The sequence below is a fragment of the Alexandromys fortis genome, unplaced genomic scaffold, assembly GCF_014885135.2.
Source record: "Alexandromys fortis isolate MF-2015 unplaced genomic scaffold, M_Fortis_MF-2015_v1.1 scaffold_207, whole genome shotgun sequence".
In the NCBI taxonomy this organism is placed as follows: domain Eukaryota; kingdom Metazoa; phylum Chordata; class Mammalia; order Rodentia; family Cricetidae; genus Alexandromys; species Alexandromys fortis.
In genome coordinates this window covers 2,403,102-2,422,685 of record NW_026068106.1, presented here as the reverse complement: position 1 = coordinate 2,422,685, position 19,584 = coordinate 2,403,102, and the positions used below count along the sequence as shown (strand labels likewise).

Sequence of the window (19,584 nt, the reverse complement as noted above, 5' to 3'; positions counted from 1 at the left end):
ATTATGTTCCTAGAAATCCTACATTGCTTTGTGTAATTCATAATATTTTTTTTAATTTCAAAAACTGTAGGCCACCAGTTCAGAATGTTAAAATCTTTAATACAATTGTGAATGTAACCAGGAATGTTTATGTAATTATATTGAAATCCTCATAGAAATCAACTCCATGGTTCTTCAAGCGGTGGTTTGCTCAGCCCAAACGTAGACAGGTTAGCAGCAGACTTATTTTAGATGGATAATGTCCCCACTTCCTCCTCCTGGCAACCCAGTGAACCCAGCTTTTGCTTGAGTTTTAGGTCCAGGTAGCCCTTGTCAAGGGATCAAGGAAGGTAGCTTTCTTTATATTGTTATCACGACAAAAATCCACGTACAAAAATTGTTTAATGATTATTCATGTAAGTAGATTTATAGAGATGGAAAATAATCCCACATTTTCTTTACCAAGCAATCAAGCAAAACACAGTAGTACAGGAGGCAAAGCCTTGGTAACAAGCGCTGAGAAAGCATCGAGTGGGACGACACTGCCATCTGGAGGACACAGATGGAACTACAGAGCAGTTAGCAGAGACAAACAGGGCATCAGAAACAGGATAAACTGCCCTTGTGTCATGGCTCGGAACTGTTTCAAGCTTCCAGTCGATGGCGACTTAAAAAATTGAAATCGTAACCCTAACACCTTTAAGAACTTTAAAATTAGTTCATTAGAATTGAGTGTGATGTGGGCGCAGCCTGTATTCCCAGCTCCTTGGCTGACTGAGATGGGAGAATCAGGAATTCCAGGCCAGTTTGGGAAACACAGTGAGACCTTTCTCAAACACAACACAAAACACCCCAAACCAGAAACAACAGAGACAACCTTCACCAGCAAATAAAAGCCAGGATTCCGAAATGAGAAACAGGGACTTTCCCAAATGCATCCTGTTGGCCCCTCTTCTTGAACTAAGGAGGGCCTTATATAAATCCTTAGGAATTTTATTCATGAGAGAATGTAAATGACTGACAGTTTTATTTTATCAGAGACATCTACATGTTAATGGGTTGCAAGTCTTAATTAGAAGAGAAGTGACGACAACCAGAATTTCTCCCTCCCACCTTTTTCCTTTCACATGGTGCTGATTTGGGGGCGGCAATCCCACTGCAGATCAATAGGCAGCCATACCCCTTTGTAGAATTCTTAGTTGTTACATTGGAACGAACCAGTCTTTTAACGGCTGTTGGAAAGGGAGCATGAAGACCTAAAACCCACCCATACTTACACTGTTCTAACTAGATATTGATGTTTGGGGGGAAGATCACAGCCCCCCCCCATCTCAATGCCTCCCAAATATCTATTATACATACACCGTTTCCTGGCCTGGGGATGTAGGTCAATGGAAGACCTCTTGGTTAGCAAGTCGGAGGTCTTGGGTTCAAGTCCCAACTCCACAGAAATCGCTTTTTTTTTCTTACCAAGTTCCAAACCACTAGTTAGCAATATTTGTATAAAAATTGAGTGCCACTATCTGGTTTTTTACACGTATGGTGTCATCATGAACCCACCAGTGACAGTTCAGCTCGGCACTGGCCTGCAGGTTCTCTGTTCACAAGGCTAGGAGTGGGGGCACACACCTTTAACCTTGCCACTTGAGAGACAGGTTTATTTCCAGAGTTCAAGGCCAGTCTGTTCTACATGACTTCTAGGCCAGCCAGAGCTATAGAGTGAGATCTTATCTCAAAAAAGAAAAAGAAAAATAAAAGAATGAAAGGACAAAAATCTCCATTCATAAACCCCTCCACGGTTACAGTCAAGAGCACCTCCCCATCCCTTCCCTCTCTCACGTTTCCACCAACTTTTAAAAGAATACCCAGTCTTTGAATCCATAACAACGAGGACTCCCAACAGTTTCCAGTTCCTGTTTTAGACAGACCCTCTACTTGTAGCATTTCCATGACCTCCACCCCCACCCCCGCCGATCCCCAGCCATCTTTGTTCAGTTCAAACTGATTCAATTTTGCTAACATTCCTTGCCATGAACTTGGCCTAGACAAGCTTGTATAGACACTCGACTAGCGTGGAAGTTCAGATTCTTGACCATGAAGAAACCCATCTAGTAAAACAACGCAGTAGACACAAGCTTTCCTGCTTTAAAGGCAGTAGGGAAGGTTCCAGTTGGCCCTGCCCCCCTCCCGTATGTATAATAGTTGTTTGACAAATCACTGTAGCTTTCTGGGGTTCTTCTTTTTTTTTTTTCTTGTCTCAATAAACCAAAACATGAAATTTCATGGAGCATATATTAAATAAAATGTCTAGACATCCCCATGTATAAGGCACAAAACTCACAAACCTCTCACAGAAAGATGAACAACACACAGACAAACAGAACCGAAGGTTTAAAGACAAGCAAGTAACTTCTTGGAGGAGAAAGTTCATCAGACTGGAATTGAAACAGATCACTTCTCTTTTTAGTACAGAGGGACCTTATACTGATAGGAAGCGCAGCCTGGGAGCGGAGGGCATCGCGGCTCTTCCTGGGGGCATCGCGGCTCTTCCTGGACCACGGCCTCCTTCACTGGGTTAACACGGAAGTCAGTCCTCAGAGAGACCAGTGTGGCCAGAGCACATGCGCCGCAAGCACCGCCCGTCTCACAGTGGCTGCTCCCAGCCATGTGACCATCAGGTGCCTTGGGCCATCAGGTGCCTCATTCTTACCCAAAGGACCTTCAGGGGCCAACCACAGTGAGCACTTATTACTTGTCCTAGGACCTGTTTTAAGGTTTCTCCTCAAATCTGAGGCAGAACTCCCTGTCGGAGGACCCCAGATTGGGGTGGCTGTGTTGGTCCTTCATAGGACAGCATCTAACAGAAATCTGAACCAGGGTCTTAGCTTCCTCTTAAAATAATCAGACCCCTTGAGCAAGTTTAGAATTAAGCTTTTAAAAGAGTCTGTTCGAAGCTTCAGATAAGTAAGTTCCTGACCTGCAAGACAACCCTAAATAGCTTGCAGCTAATACTGCAGTCCACACATAGAAACGAAAAGGTCCCCGCGGACAACAGACAGACAAGGGTATCCATGTTTGCTGGCTGGGTCTCCGGGTAGCTCTTGGCACTGTTGTGTTTTCTGACGTTTACGTATTACATGAAAATCAGCTTCCTGAACGTTCACATGGCTCCAGCATTTCCCGGAAGTGTAATAGCTTTGGAATTCTTTACGTCACCGTGCAGACTAGGGGTGGGAACAATCAGCCTGCTAGTTGGTTACCCCGAGAAAGGGATCAGTGCCGCAGTGCATGAGACCAGAAATCAGGGAAATTGGATAGTCCATTCTGCCTTAGGGTTTCAGTGAGTCTTCTTGAAAATTATGACTTTTCCACCCTAAACGATCTGAACTCCTAATGAGACAAAGTCCATTGGTCAATTTACCAAGGCCAGCAGCATAGGGTGTTTGTTCTGTTAGGGTGAGGAACACCCACAGTTTACATGGCAGATCAATTAGATTATCTGTCCAGTTCAGGACTCAGCTTTGGGAGCCACACCCAGAATTCTGCTAATTGTTTGTGGGTGAGGATGCTTTTCTTTAGTTTGGCATCTCATGAATCTCAGCCAGGATCCCTCCCCATGCAAGGCTATAACCCAGACAGAAGATGGATATTTCTTTTTAAAACTCTCAAATGCCTTGAATTTGAAAATTTGTATACCATGCCCTTGAAAATATGCAACGATCTTTTTTTTTTTTTTGAGATAGGTATCATGTATCAAAGGCTAGCCTTGGACTCGCTATACATCCAAGGATGACCTAGAACTTCCAATCCTTCTGCCTCTGCCTCCTTGAGTGCTGTTTCTGGTTTGTGGGGTACTAGGGATCAAACCCTGGGCTTCCTACACGCTATGTAAGCATTCTCTACCAACCGAGTTTCATCCCCAGCCTGTAATACATATTAATTTAAAAATCAAGCCTTAAAAACGAAAAGTCCATTTCTATTATTTGTGTCAAGTTTTTCTCCAAATCACAGTAGGACATCGCTACATCTTTCTGCGCTTGCAGACCTCAGGAATCTTTCTTAACCAGTCTGGCCTTGACTTTGTGCCTCAGGAGGGAGGCGGTGGCCGCACTGCAGGCAGCTAAGAAGAAAAAGGAGAGGCAGGCCGTGTAGACGGACAGGGGACCGTGGCGCTGGAGGAAGATCTCATGCCTTCCCTGGTAGTCTAGAAGAATGGCCTCCAGTTGGGAGAGCGTGCAGATGGAAAGGAAGGCGTGGAAGATTTGATGTCCGTGGCCCACAATGTCACAGGAACCTGGGAAGTACTTCTCGGGTACCGGGCAGGAGAAGAAGTAGGCGCTAACCAGGAAGAAGACGATCTGGAGGGTGTGATACCAGGCTGCCTGTTCCTGGCAGCCAGCCAGGTGACAGAGAGCCACCCGGTGGGCCACAGGGCTGATGTCCAGAATGAAGGCCAGCCCGGCTGGTACCACTTGACAGATCTTCCGCATCACTGGGTAAGGCCGTCGGTAGCGATACTTGGCGTAGCAACAGCCAGCACAGGAGAGCCAGCCACAGAAAGCAGCGGCCGGCAGGAAGAAAAGCCAGAACCGCTCGTACCACGCCTGGTCCGAGCTGTAGAAAAAGTGAGCCAATGCGCTGCCATACTGATAGACGCTGACCCCGACGTAGTCCACAAAGTAAAAGGTGTAGTGAGACAGCTCTGACTTGGACTGCAGCAGGTGGGCCAAGAGGCTGCAGGTGAGGTAAGTGATGGAGGACAGGATAAAGAGGAGCAGGGGTAGGGTGTGGGGAGAGGCCCACTGCAATGCCCCAGCCTCCGCAAAGGCCCAGAATCGCAACAGGACCGCTAGGGCCGCCAGCAAGTGGGTCCAGACGTTGACCACCTCGTTGTGCTTCTGAAAGAGGCTGAAGAAGTAGTAACGCCACTCGTGCCCCGTAGGGCGGTAGCCCGCGTGGATGTAAGGCTCCCTGAAGAGTTGGGGCACGTCGCTCTCTGGGACAGTGCACGGCATCTTGGGAAGCCCTTCTTCGAGAATCTTGGGCAGACGGCGCAGCTGCTGCCCGCTCACAGACAGGGTGCTCAGGCGTTCCAGGATGGCAGTTGTCATGGCAGCGGTGGCCCGGGGTTCCACAGGATTTGGTAGGACAAGCTGAACAGATAGAGAAGAAAACTGAGAGACAAACGTAGCCAAGGTGGCCATTAAAAAGCACGGTTTGCACAGACAATCCAGAAAGCTAGGAGGTCCAAATGCATTCTCTGAGCCTCAGCTTTCTTCTGTACCGAAGAGCTGCAGCATCCTGCCCCACCCTGACAACATTCTGACTCCTTGGTTACTATTCACAGTGTGAGGAAGAGGCATCTCTTGTATAAGGGCCATGATAACCTAGCATGACCTAACGATAAATGAGAGAGAATGATGCCTAGAAGGTAAAGATACTCTGAAAGATCACTATATTCCCTAGATATCGCTAAATGCAACCATCAGATGCCCCTGGATTATTAAATAGGTTGAAAGAGAGGAATACACTTTAGCTGGGCATGGTGGCGCATGCCTGTAAACCCAGTACTCTGAAGGCTGAGGGGGGAGGCTGACAGTTGGAGGCCAGTCTGCCCTCCTCAGTGAGTTCAAGACCACCCTGTGCTAGATAACAATGCTTATCGATTAAAAAAAAAAAAAGTAAGGTGTCTTATTTCTTTAGCACCCAGCTAATCTTAAACTATTGGCTAATCTTACTGGAAACTTTAAGCAATCAGCTGAAACTTATTTGTCAATAAGACTTGGAAAGAGCAGTGTACACTGTTGTGGGAAATTATTTTAAGGTGTGTTACGTTTGTTTATGATGTGGAGCATCTGTTTAATGGTGCAAAGATGTGTTGCTTTTGTTTATGCTGTGTTTGTTTAACTCTGCGAAGCTGTGATTCTTTGCCTGTCTAAGACACCCGATGGTTCTAATAAAGAGCTGCACGGCCAATAGTGAGGCAGGAGCAAGGATAGGTGGGGCTGTCAGGCAGAGAGGATAATAAGAAGGAGAAATCTGGAAGAGAAAGAGGAGGACTCAAGGGGTCAGTCACCCAGCTACACAGTCACTCACCCAGCTACACAGTCAGCCACGGAGAAAGAAGCAAAGAAAGGGATACAGAAATAGAGAAAGGTAAAAGCCCAGAGGCAAAAGATAGATGAGATAATTTAAGAAAAGCTGGCTAAAAAGAGGCCCAGCTAAGGCCGGGCATTTATAAGTAATATTAAGACTCCGTGTGTAATTTATTTGGGAGCTGGGTGGTGGGTCCTCCCCAAAAAGGAGGAGAAAAACAAACCAAAACAAAACAGCACACCGTGGGATATCTTAGCAGTGCGAAGCCACCAGTGTACCAGTGTTTGAAAGACAGGCATGCTGGGTATTTTGGGTAGCCCTTTTGCAAAAGCCTCATCCGATTCTAGGCCATTACTTCAGTGCTGCCACCAAGTAGGTCAGTCCCAGAAGCTCAGGCTCACAGATCCCTCTGCTGGCCGAGGGTGGAAACACAGCTTAGCCTTTTCTGCCTGTTTTTAAAGGAATATATATTTTCTGCTGATCGCTGATCATTTTCTTTCTTCATTTAAAAACAAAACAAAAACACTGATTTGGCTTCTTATTCGTGTGTGTGTTTGTGTGTGTGTGTGTGTCTGTCTGTCTGTCTGTCTGTCTGCATGCACAAGGGTGACATGTCAGAAGGTGCTCAGGAAAGCAAGTGGCTCAAGATCTGCCTTTCCCGGGAAGCTACATCGGTGAATGATGAATTTCAGACCTCTGAAATGTGTGCTGTATCCTTTGGGTTTCTAGGTGCACACAAGAGTTACTTCAAAAATGGATGAATTTCCACTGAGTAAATTGTGTTTTAATATGCAGGTACTTTCTGTATCTTTTATTTTCTATGCTTTTTTATTTTTAAAGAAAGTTAAATCCTTGTTTTATCTAAATGGCTTTCTTCCTTCAAAGGTCTTCAATTAAAGGGAATATAACAGGTACTTCTCAGGAAATAAAGCCTCTCAATTTCACTTTTTTTTCTTTTTTCTTTTTTTTTTTTCTCCCTTTGGTTTTTCAAGACAGGGTTTCTCTGTGTAGCCTTGGCTGTCCAGAAGCTCGCTCTGTAGACCAGGCTGGACTAGAACTCACAGAGATCTGCCTGCCTCTGCCTCCCAAGTGCTGTGTGCCACCACTGCCTGGCTTGCACCATTACTGCTCAGCTATCTTCACGTTTCCTTTCCCTTTTTCTTTCTTTCTTATGATTCCTTCTTATTTTTATATGTATTGGTGTTTTGCCTGCATGCATGTCTGTGTGAAGATGTCAGATCCTCTGAAACTGGAGCTACAGACAGTTGTGAGCTGCCATGTGGGTGCTGAGAATTGAATCAGGGTCCTCTGGAAGAGCAGCCAGTATTCATAACCTCTGAGCCATCCCTCCAGCCCAACTTCATAGTTCTTGATGCTGAAAGAAAAATATCTAATCAGGTAAAAAAAAAAAGCCAGGAATACAAAGAAAAAAAAGTAAAAGTAGGCTGGGTGGTGGTGGTGGCTCACACCTTTAATCCTAGCACTCAGGAGGCAGAGGCATGCGGATCTCTATGAGTTTGAGGCCAGCTTCGTCTTCAGAGCAAGTTCCAACACAGTCAAGGCTACAAAAAGAAACCCTGTCTCAATAAATAAATAAATAAATAAATAAATAAATAAATAAATAAATAAATAAAATAAAATAAAATAAAAAAAAAACCCAAAACCAAAATAAACAAAAAACCAAAACCAAAACCAAACAAGAAAATCAAAGTGAAGGAAGTTCAGGGAAACCTGGAGTCAAGCCCTGTTTTTGCTGCTTCCTGAACGACCAGTTAGAACGGTACAGGTCTCAGTCTCTTCTTCATGAAACAAGGGTAACAATTTTACCTGTTGCATACATTGCTGTCATGTCTAAGTTGCATGGTTTAGGATGGTGATCAGAAAATGCTAGGTAGTTCTGCGCTAGGCTCTGTGCTCAGTACCTAGTACCTGGTAGTAGGGTAGTAGGGATGCAATGACCGAAAAAGGTAGCCTACTTGCCTTTGTAGAGTTTAACGTCTGTAGTGTTGCTGGGTCGAAAGCTACGTCATGGGATTATGGGAGAAATGTGCTGTCCATGCTCCAGCTGAGGTGCGCTATGACCCCCAGGGTCTCTGCACACAGGGTGGGTGGGTAGATTGGGAGAGAGGCTACTTCTAGTACTTCAGTCAGGGCCTGATGGATTCCTGAAACATGAAACAAAACATAAGACTTCAGGCAGAGAGCAAACCATTTCCCTTTACATTTTATTTTAGATGTGGGTATGCTTTCTGTGTATATTATGGAATGTGTTGCCCGCATGTGTTTAAGGGCACCACACGTGTGCCTGGTGCCAGTGGAGCCCAGAAGAGTGTGTGGCTCCCCTGGAGCTGGAGCTACAGATGGGTGTGAACCAGCCTGTGGGAACTAGGACCTGAACCTGAGTCTGCTATGAGAGCACCGAGTGCTCTCACCAACGAGCTCTCTCTTCAGCCCCTCCTACTTTTATTTTTGCGATGGGGTTATGTTCTGTCACCCAGGCTAGCCCTTGAACATATGGAACTCCCACTTTAGCCTCCCAAGTATGGGATCTCATCACGTCCTGCAACCCAAAGAACTTTTGTTTAGTCAAACCCAGCCTCTGAGTGAAGGCCTTGGACGACAGCAGCACCAGAGACCTGAAGCTCCAGTCCCGAGCACGGTTGCTCATAAGTCGTGTGCACTCTCTGTCTGCGAAAGAGTTAATGAGAAGCTGTCTCATATGCTGAAGTAAAATCTACGAGACATAGCCTGCGAGGGATTTTAACAAACCGTTTCCTTCTAAATCCAAAACCGAATTTGCTGTACTTATTGCCACAACTTCTCTGAAACACACGACTTGTTTATGGGTACCTTGTTCCTCTGCCATAGCACCATCGCCCTGTACTGACACATTCCACTCAGCCAGCACTAAACAGAGGTGTGCCACCAGGTAGAGGCTCTGAACTAAGTAAAGTTCAGCGTAGACATTGAAGGTACCAAGAGAGAAACAATAAGGATTACAGAATCCACCAGAAAGGGACACAGAAAAAGATATAGCAGAAAGTAATGGTCAGGACACCTTGAGTCACCTAAAAAAGGGTGGAGGCTCTCAGTGTCTCTGCTGTTGGGCCAACAGCGATCAGTGCCTGGGCTTCTGTGCTCAGCTTAAAGGGCATCCACAGGGTGCCTAGGAGGTAGGCTGAATTTTCAATATGCCCTGCGGCTGTCAACAAAATCCTTTCAGGAGATGCTCGGCTTTATGGAACGCTGCCATTCATACATAAACTCCTGTTATCTCTCTTGTAAAGCAGGTAAGAAAATGAGACGAGGAGACTGGAGAGATGGCAAGTATTCAAGAGCTTGCTGCTCTTTCAGAGAGCCTCGGGAGGCTCAGAAATATCTGTAACACCATTTCTAGGGGATGTGGTCCCCTCTTGTGGCCTCTGTGACCACCTGCACACATGCAGCACTCTCACACACATGAATAAATTTAAATCTTCAAAAAAAAAAAAAAAGAAATAATGACTACCATTCCCGTTTATGGTCAGGAGAAACTGAGGGTGTCTAGTTGCACAAAAAGACACTTCCCAGTAGACTTCATCTGGATATCATAAATATAAGGATATTTCCGTTGTGTTGAGAGATGCATGTCAATCACATACAGTTCTATATCCAGAATTAAAAGGTACACTACTGCGCAAATCCACCCTTCTTATCTTCCTATCCTTGAGGATAGGGTGACTATTTAATGTGATCCTATGACCCGATGACAACAGAATGTCTAAAGACTAAAACTTTAGGGTTTGGTTAATGGATGGAAAGAACCGTAATTCAGTTCTGAGAACTAATGGCTGCCTTTCTGCTCCGAGAGAGAAGACAGAGTGTGGCGCTGTCCTCTTGATTCTCCTCAAACAGTTTTGGCTGCTGAGCCATTACAGTTCCTCCGGTCTTCCTACTGCTCACACTCCTCTTGACTCTATATTGAATTTCTACTAAGATTGAGAATTATTACTTTGCTTTCGCAAAAAAAAAAAAAAAAAGGAAGCTAGGAAAAGGTTTATAGAAGTAGGAAGTGGAAAGGGATGAGACTGAAGGAATATTAACTTTAATTTCAAAGGAAATCACATGTGCATTCACACACACACTCAAACACACACACATGCACACGCGGCAGAATCACTATTCTCTTTGAAACTAGATGTTTAAATCGCCAGTCCTTCTTAACCCTGAGTGTTGTATAACCTGAAACTGGATCCTGGTAATCCAGGAATAGAGCTGCTGTTACCACCAATCCAGAACGTGATTCCTTATCTGGCCCAACAATTCCAGGATCCCAGGGATTGAGTCTTCTTTCTAAGGATGGGAAAACTTACGTTTCCTTTGGGAGTTCATGGGTATGAAATTCCAAACCTGTCAGAAAGACAGGGTGCTATTTCTCTGTTATTTTCTTAGTAACTACCTCTTTGTCTGATATGAAATTCTCCCTCTTAGAGTAACCAAAGAACAACAGTCATATAGGGCTCTTAATGCTGTTTTGCTAAAACACCATTGACCCCTCATTTGGGTCTACAAAAAACTGACTGTAAGATGAAAGTCTTCCATTGCTGCCTTCATGTTAGATCTGCCGTCTTTTCTTTGGGACAGTCTCCTGCCTGAGTCTCTTATAAGCACATTCATCACTCAGAGTGTCTGCCTACCTAACCTGTTTCATCTTCCTTCACAGAGATAAGTCACTGTCCTAAACCTGCACTCACTTTAGATTCCACCACAAGAGAACTCTCATGGCCCTCTTCACGCCAACGGAATCCATGACGTAACAGACCGTCTTCTCACATTTAAAGATAGGTTGATCCCTTCAAGAAACAAGGGCTTCTTCAGACCACCTCAAAGACCCAGGACTGAGACTGTGATCAATCAGACTACACCTGAACCAGGATTGCTCAATTATGAAGACCTCTTGCCCCTTCGCCTCAGCTCTTCCTCCAGCCACACCTAAATCTCACGCCAGTGCCTCCAAGACCAGCTTGGGAGTCTAGACTCATTTGTGTGCTCCTCTTCCCAATGAATCCCCCATCTCTATTTCCACCACGACTTGAGTCTTTACTTGGAATATTGGGATAGGTGGCTAACCTTAACTTATTGTTGACACTGGAGCTGATATTTTAGCTCTTAAATTCCATTTACATACTGACCACAGTACATTGTAAGTCTATTAACACCAAATTTTCAAGACACATCTTATGGCATCTTGATATCCTACCCAAATGGCCTTTATTTTCATCAGCTCATGCTCACAGGAGGAGGCTGCAAAGGGCCAACTGTAAAGTTTGAGTCGATTTGGGGAGAAACTGAATATTGACATCTCAATATTGATACAGGCACATGACTTTCCTAGTGGCTGCTCCGAACGAAGACTCATCCCTCACTCCCAGGTTCTTTCTTTAGATACTTTTTTTTTTTATGATGTGGTTAGTAGCCAACTAAGATGCTATCTCAAAATGATGTCCATGCACAAGTCCACTCAACCTTCCTCCCCTTGGACAGTTCCAAGTCCGGACCTCAAGAATCCTCTTCAAATAGATAAGTTAGTCATTTGGGTCAATGAGAAGTGTCTTACAACAATAAGTAAGCCAGTCTGTGGTGGCTCAGGCCTTTAATCCCAGCACTTGGGAGGCAGAGAGTGGTGAATCTCTGAGTTTGAGGCCAGCCTGTCTACAGTGCTAGTTCCAGGACAACCAGGATTACACAGAGAAACCCTATCTCCAAAAATAAACAACCAACAAACAAAGCAAAGCAAGAAGTAGTTAGTTGGAAGCCACTCCAGACTCCAAAGGCTACAGAAGATTAAAACAAGATCCTGTTCCTCAAAAAGCTTATTCTAAAAAGATTAATTCTCCAGCCTGAAACACTAGTTAGCCCAAAATCAGGTGTAAAGTAGACTTAAACACAAACAAATGTCTATGGAACTGACTAATCGAGACCAGTCATGAGGAAAATTGACTGGTATCAGGTCTAAAGGGCTACAAAGGGCCGAAATGTAAACCTAGGGGTGGTGGCTTCTTGGTGAGTTCACAGCAGAGGGACTATTTGGAAGCAACAGGGAAGGGGATGAGGTAAAGAGTGACATCAGTGAGAGGAGGTTCAGTATTATAGAAGGAAAATGGGGATTGTGCCAGGAGGGATGGCACATCTTTATAATCCCAGGCAGCACTTGGAAAGCAGGAGGATTGAGAATTCCAGGCCAGACTAGGCTACATTCTCAAACGTTGTCTCAAAACAGAAGCCAAACCAAGAAGGAAGCAGTCCTCTCCCCTTAGCTAGTTCCAATGTTGCCTTAGTGTGACTGTTACGCTGTCATGCTCATCTCCAGCGATTCAACATCCTTGTCAACTACAGCGGACCCAAGAAGACACCCATCCTGCTTCTCACTCAGGTTCTGCTCCCAGGCCCTTAACTTCAACTACTATCTATACCTGAAGAGTCCCAAATACTCCTCTGGCCAGGCCATTCCTGAGATTGGGATTTCGATAACCAACTGCTCTAGAAGTGTCCAGCTGCATGGATGCATGGGCTGCATGGGTTGCATGGGCTGCATGGGCTGCATGGGCATTCAAACTGAACATCTTCAAACATCTTCAGTCTGGTCTTGTTCCTGAACCCACATCTCAGGAATCCAGGCCTACTGGTTTTAACACGTCATTTTTACAACTCTCACAATAACTTCCACTATAGCAACATCAGTTTCACGAGCATCCTTTCTTCTGTTAATAACCCTCCCCTGCTTCACACCCCCCAGTCTTCAAAATGGTCTCCCACTCCTTTCTGGAGATAGTTAAAATCACGCGTTCACCGTCCCAACACCCAGCTGTTTACAACACAAACTCTATGCCTTGCCTTTCAAGGTGCCCTTTTCTCTGCTGACTATCTGCCTAGTTTACCCTTTGCTCCCTGAACCCAGGCCACCAGGCAATGCCAATGGCTGTGGCCTGGAAGACAGCACTGAACTTTGTTGAAGAGTGCCATCTATATATAGAGTACTCTCTATCTCCCATGTTTGCAACCTTACTACGTTCTAATCATTCAAGCCCAGCTCACTCTGCAGTGGTGTGCCTCCCCAGTGGTGTGCCTAAGTTACGGCTTTGCCTGGTTCTTGTGTCCAGCCTTGCCTTTCCCTACTCACTTCTCTCCTGAACCCTGATCGTTGATATTCTCCACCCACTTCCTCGTTAGTCACCAGTTAGTTCAAGGCAAGGATTGTTTACTGCAGAAGTTTCCATATTCAAAATAGTATTCAGTATTTGGAAAACACTTAAATTATTTACTGACTAGATCATAAAGAGGGGAAAGGAACTACTGGGCTGGTAGTCAGGACATTTGGCTGCCTGTGTCTGTTCTACTCAACTAACGACATGCCCCTGCCCAAGATATTGAACTACTCAGTGTGACTGCCTACTAATGGGGTAGGCAAGAGGAGGTGACTTCCTCTCTAGCCACGACTCAGGAAAATAACAAATAAAAGTAAAGTAGGCAAAGTGATAGTACTTTGAAAAGATGGGATAGGCATATTAAAGTTCTGGTAGTATCTGTGATAAAGAACCACCACTTGTTATGACAGGCACTTAGGAACTGCTTTTGTTGGGGAAAAAAAAAAAAACACCTTGATGATTTAGCTCTTTGCTTGGCCTACAAGGTAAACTGTACTGGCTGGCTTTATGCCAACTTGTAGAGTCATCAGAGAGGAACGAGCCTCAATTGAGAAAGCGCCTCCTTAAAGTCCAGCTGTAAGGCATTTTCTTAATTAGCGGTTGATGCGAAAGGGTCCAGACCATTGCAGGTGGTGTCACTGGGCTGGTGGTCCAGGGCTCCCATAAGAAAGTGGGTGGAGCGAGCCGCGTGAGACAAGCCAGCAAGCAGCACTGCTCCATGGCCTCTGCATCAGCTCCTGCCTCCAGGTTCCTGCCGTGCTTGAATTCCTGTCCTGATTTGGGGATGAACAGTGCTGTGGAAATGTAAACCTAATAAACCATTTCCTCCCCGACTTGCTTTTTGGTCATGGTGTTTCACCGCAGCAACGGAAACCCCAACTAAGAGAGTAGCTAAATGTGGGGTAACAGCTTCAGCTTGTGTCTCTCTCCGTTAGGCATTCACCATCAGCGTTCACAGTGTCCTGTTCTAAAAGGTCTCCAGTGATTGCCCTGGACCTGTCTGGGATTCCATGAACAGCAGAGTTTTACAGACACGTCACCCTAAGCAAGAAGAATAATCTATGGGAGGAGCTTGTCTCTTCTAGATACAAGGGTTTCCTCAATCCACCCTGTAGAACCCGTCAGTGGTCAACTAAACCAGTTTACCTGGATGGTTTAGTGGTCCCTGGCTCTGGTTCCCTGACTGATTCTTAGTGGTTCCCTGACTGATTCTTAGTGTGAAGCTACTTTGGCCATTCAGACAACAGATTTGAAGTCACCGAACACTTTATTCAGTTTGCCGAATACGGCTTCCCAGTGTGGCCACACTGGTTAAATCTTCTTCCTGTGTCGTTTACCATCAAACATCTCTTGAACAAGCACACTGGACTGGATGACTGGGCTTTATCAGCTGGGACTCATAACATATTCACACTCCTGACACACTTACTGTCTGTGAGTTCTGCATCCACAGAGGCCAGTAACTATAGATTAAAAATATCTCAATCATGTCTTTACTGACTATATAACAGGTTTTCTTGTTGTTTTTAAACATTTACATTGTGTTAGCTATTATTGGTAATCTAGACTGTTGACTTGCAGTATACAGAATGTCCAAGGGTCATATGCAAATCCGGAGCTATTTTACATACGGTACCTTAGCATCCTCTGAGTCCTCTGATTCGGAAATGGGAAATGGAAATGAGGGCTAATATTTTGTACCTTGAAACCTATTATAATTTTTAATGTTAAAAAGGAACATACTTTTTTGTTGTTATTGTTTTAGTCTGGGACCCCTCACAATCCTCCCCCAGTTCTTTTCAAGGCTCTGTGTGTGTGTGTGTGTGTGTGTGTGTGTGTGTGTGTGTGTGTGTTTGTGTAGTACTGGAGACTGAATCCATGGCCTTACACTTGGTAACAATGCACCCTGACCCTGGGCTACACCTGCAGTCCAGAGTTAATCAGATTGAGATTAGAATGGGATTGCCCTGAAAGATTCTGCCAGGTATGGTACGTGTGCTGTGAATGCATGTCATACTTAAAGATAAAAGTTACAAAGTGTTAAGTCATGTCTGTGTTTTATAAGGCTCCACTCTGAAAGTTTTACCCTAAGAAACTCTTTTAAGTTATTTGGAAAAATGCAAGATGAAGGCAAAACAGAGAGACAAAAGTAGGGCAAATCTTGTGTTCGCAGCAGTAATTTGACATTTTAGTCAAAGCTGTGCCTTTAGATGTTTTTGAAAGGTATCATAGGCAGGGTGTGGTCTCACACACCTTTCATCTCAGGATTCTTGAAGGCTGAGGCAGGTAGATCTTTGTGAAGATAGCTTGATCTAGATTGTGAGTTTCTAGCCAACCATTATGAGACCTTGTCTTAAACAAACAAACAAACAAACAAAAAACCAAATACAGAAATTACAGCACTAAACAGAGTAGTATTTTTAAAAGGATACGTGTATTATTGTTGTTGTTACAGTTTATACGTATGGGTCTTTTGCATGCATGCATGTCTATGCACCACATGTGTGTGCAGAGTGCCCTTAAAGACCAGAAAAGGGTGCTGGATCCCCCCGAACCAGAGTTAGAGAGAGTTGTAAACTGCCATGTATATGCTGGGAATTAAACCTGGGTCCTTTGGAAGAGCAGCCGGTGCTGTTAGCCACTATGCCATCTTTCTAGCTCTTAAATGTAAGGCTTGGTTTTGTTTATCTAGTTTAGATTGCTAAAAAACACATAGAACACATTTCCCTTTTAGTAAGGACAAAATGACGAGTTTCTAGTGTAATCCCCTGAAAACAGTTAAAATACATGTTTCTCCCCACCCCCGAAAAAAATCCAGCTGGCTTCCTCCTACTGTGGCTCACCCCTCGCTTGTGTGATCCCAGGGATGTGAGTGATTTCTTCCGTCCCGAAAACATCAGCTCTCACGGACTGATGAGCTCATGGTCTCCAGAAATTTCCCAGCAATGATTCTAGTGCCTGAGGAGCCAGAAGAGGGCCTCAGATTCTCCTGCAACAGGAGTTCCCAGGTAATTGTGATACAGCATGTGACTAGGGGAAACTGAGCCCCAGGTCCTCTGCAAAAGCAGCACGGTGCTCTTAAGAGTGGAGCAACCTCTCCAGACCCATTGTGGCTAGATTTTCAATACTAATACACGGAGACATTCCAACCTAAAGACGCTGGTAGAAGGCACACGGACACAAAAAAGACATGTATGAGAACACCATAGTGAAATCTATGCTTTTGTATAATTAATGGGTGTTAATAGAAACTTAAACAGAGAACAGCCACTGAAATCTGCTACTCATATTCCATGCATTCCAAAAAGCCTCTCCCAGATCAACAAAGAAGAGAATTAAGTAGATGCTCCATATTTGGGAAACTGACATAGCTTGGTATGAAAGACATTTTAACTGGTAACCACCAAGACGCCCTCCAAAGTCATGGTGTTCCTTGACCCATTCCAAAGATCCCACACAATCCCACCACAAATTTGGGTTTGCCAATCCCTTGGGATGAACCTGGATAAGAAAGGAGAGTTCCAGCTGCTAATTTGACTCTTCTACTAACCACAAAACTTGCAGCAAGGCATTCATCCCCAATGCATCTGGGCGTCCCTGGCCATAAAACAAGGGTATAGTCTGTACAAGGGTATAGTCTGTACATGCTCAGTTACAGTGTGATTTTAGAATTCACTTGGGCTACATTTCATACCGAAATCATCAACAAACAGATCCTATGACATCACCTCACGCTATTATGGGCAGGACACACAGATGGCAGGCAGGTGGCCCTGCTGATTGTTGGGCAAAGAACAGAAGAGTAAACACTCTCAGTAGAGGTCAAAAGAGATGCTTTCAGAATCCCCGGGTCATTCTTGCACGTTGCTGCATAACCATAGGGGAGGGGCGGACAAGAAACAACAGCTAAAGGAACAGCATGTGCTCCATTAGAACCAGAGCTTGCCCCAGAAGCTTTGGAAACTGAGAGCGAGAGAGAGCAGGGTACAGATTCAGATGCTTCCAGAACCTCCAGTCACCCATCAAGCAAGAGAATGCTGGGCCCTCCCAGATCTTTGTAACTTCTGCCAAGAATCGGATCACTGTTTATAATGTCATAGTTTAAGGCTTAACATTGCCAACTAAATACTATTATTAGCAGAGGTAATTTTAACTTGAATTCACCAACGGTCAAGGCATGTTTTCCTTATAGTTGAGAAAACCCAACTAATAGTATCTTGACATCCCCCAAATAGAAGACTAGAATGAATAAATTATAATTCTATACAAGATTTATTATACCTCCTTTCTGGAAATATGCACACAGTAGAATTGTGTGCCCCCATTTTCCTCGGAGTGACCGTGCACTTTGAGCAGTGACTGGCGAGCACATCATATAAGCTCAGAAAAGACTTGCTGAGTAAGTAAATCAAAGGCACTATTACAGGGAGAAGATAAATCAAAAGTGTGTCCTATTTCTGCAAACACAGAAGTGTGGAACAGAAAACATAGCTGTGCACAGAATCGGTGTGACCTTGATAACAGTATATGGTGGGATTTCAGGAAATTTACTTCTTGGGTAAACACCATCATCACAGTCTTTGTCAGTGTTTATTTGTATAGTTGGAAAGTGAGGGATATGTCCATTTTGCAAATAAGAATATTTGACATAAATATGTAAAGACTGATAAAATGTGCTTAATTAGTAAAACAAACATTAACAATTAAACTACCATTCTTCAAAAAGCATTCATTATTTTAAAGAGATACACACGTATGTGCATTATTCTGTGGATTTTAAACTTGTCTGCTTAACATCCTAATGAGGCTGTTTGGAATAACTTGACCAATCCTGCTATAATATAAACCAATGGTAAAGCGGCTGGGTTAGAAGTGGGATAAATCACATTTGTGAAAGTAACAACCATGTTTTCTTAAATCAAGAAAGGCTGGACACAGGAGCAGAATAGCCTGAACCAGCCATCTTCTGTAACCAGGCAAGGCTTCCAGTGGTAGGACTGGGACATCATCCCAACCATAAAACCTTCAGCCTACAATTTGTCCTGCATGCAAGATGTGCTGGGGAATGGTGGCCAGACTTTGTGGGAAGTGGCCAACCAATGACTGGTCCAATATGAGGCCCACTGCCACGAGAGTGAACCCATGCCTGACACTGCCTGGATAGCTAGGAACCATAGTCTGGACAGCCCAGAGACCTAGCATAGAACCAAAAAGGGGGTGGTGGAGAAGTCAATGAAATGCTTCCTAATGATGATACTCTGCTATAGTCATAGACTGGAGCCCAACACAGTCATCAATAGAGAGGCACCGTCCAGCAACTGATGAGAGCAGATGCAGAGACCCACAGCCAAAGGTTAGGTAGAGCTCCGGGAATTCCACAGAAGAGGGGGAGAAAGGATTACAGGAGCCAGAGGAGTTGAGGACTCCAGAAGAACACAGCCCACAGAATTAACTAAGCAAGGCTAATAGAGGATTGCAAAGTGACAACCAGGGAGCCTGTATGGATCGGACCTAGGCCCTCTGCATATATGTAATAGTTATGTACCTTGGTGTTCTTGTGGGAACTCCTAACAGTGTGTGTGTGTGTGTGTGTGTGTGTGTGTGTGTGTGTGTCTCAGGGGGGTGTCTCTAGCTTGTTTGCCTGCTTTATGGACCCTTTTCCTTCTACTGGGTTGCCTTGGCCAGCCTTAGTATGAGGGTATATGCCCAGTCTTGTAGTAACTTGTTATGTGTTATGCCATGTTTAGTTGATATCTTTGGGAAGACTGTTCTTTTCTAAAGGGAAATGGAGGAGGAGTGGATCTGGGGGAGAGGGGGAGTGGAGGGAGGGGAAACTGTAGTCAGGAGAAGAATTTTTTAAAAAAAAGTAAAAAAGAAAAAAGGCTGGACACACAGGAATAAAAAACTTTCCATACAACACACAAACCCAAAGGGCACTAGCAAGTAAGTCAATCCTTGACTGTGTGGTTCATGGCATGACAGAAACTTTCCTGCTAAAACTGCTCTGTGAGCAGTGGGAAGCTGAGGGGCTGGAGAGAGGGCTCAGCGGTTCAGAGCACTGACTGCTCTGGAAAGAGGACCCACGTTCAGTTCCCAGCACCCATTTGGCAGCTCAGCACTGTTTATAACTCCATCCCCAGAGCTTCTGACACCTTCACACAGACACGTGTGCAGAAAGAACTGATATAGATATGAATAATTTACATTGGTATGGATTTTAAGGTCAATTTTGTTAAGGTATTGTGATTGTGCAGTTCATTTTTAAAATGTAATGTATAGGGGGCTGGAGAGATGGCTCAGTGGTTAAGAGCATTGCCTGCTCTTT

The 19,584-nt window shown here is 44.5% G+C and overlaps 1 protein-coding gene across 2 annotated transcripts in view; it reads right to left on the bottom strand.

Annotated features, from left to right (window-relative positions):
* Positions 1-362: 362 nt before the first annotated feature.
* Paqr8 (progestin and adipoQ receptor family member 8) overlaps positions 363-19,584 on the bottom strand; it is a 47,713-nt gene continuing 28,491 nt past the window's right edge. For both annotated transcript variants that reach the window (XM_050124105.1, XM_050124106.1), the window contains exons 2-3: positions 8,056-8,240; positions 363-5,132 (exon numbers count right to left, since the gene is read on the bottom strand). In XM_050124105.1, coding sequence (XP_049980062.1) covers positions 4,026-5,090 — 1,065 coding nt within the window. In that variant the 5' untranslated portion in view covers positions 5,091-5,132; positions 8,056-8,240 and the 3' untranslated portion in view covers positions 363-4,025. The remainder of the gene's footprint in view (positions 5,133-8,055; positions 8,241-19,584) is intronic.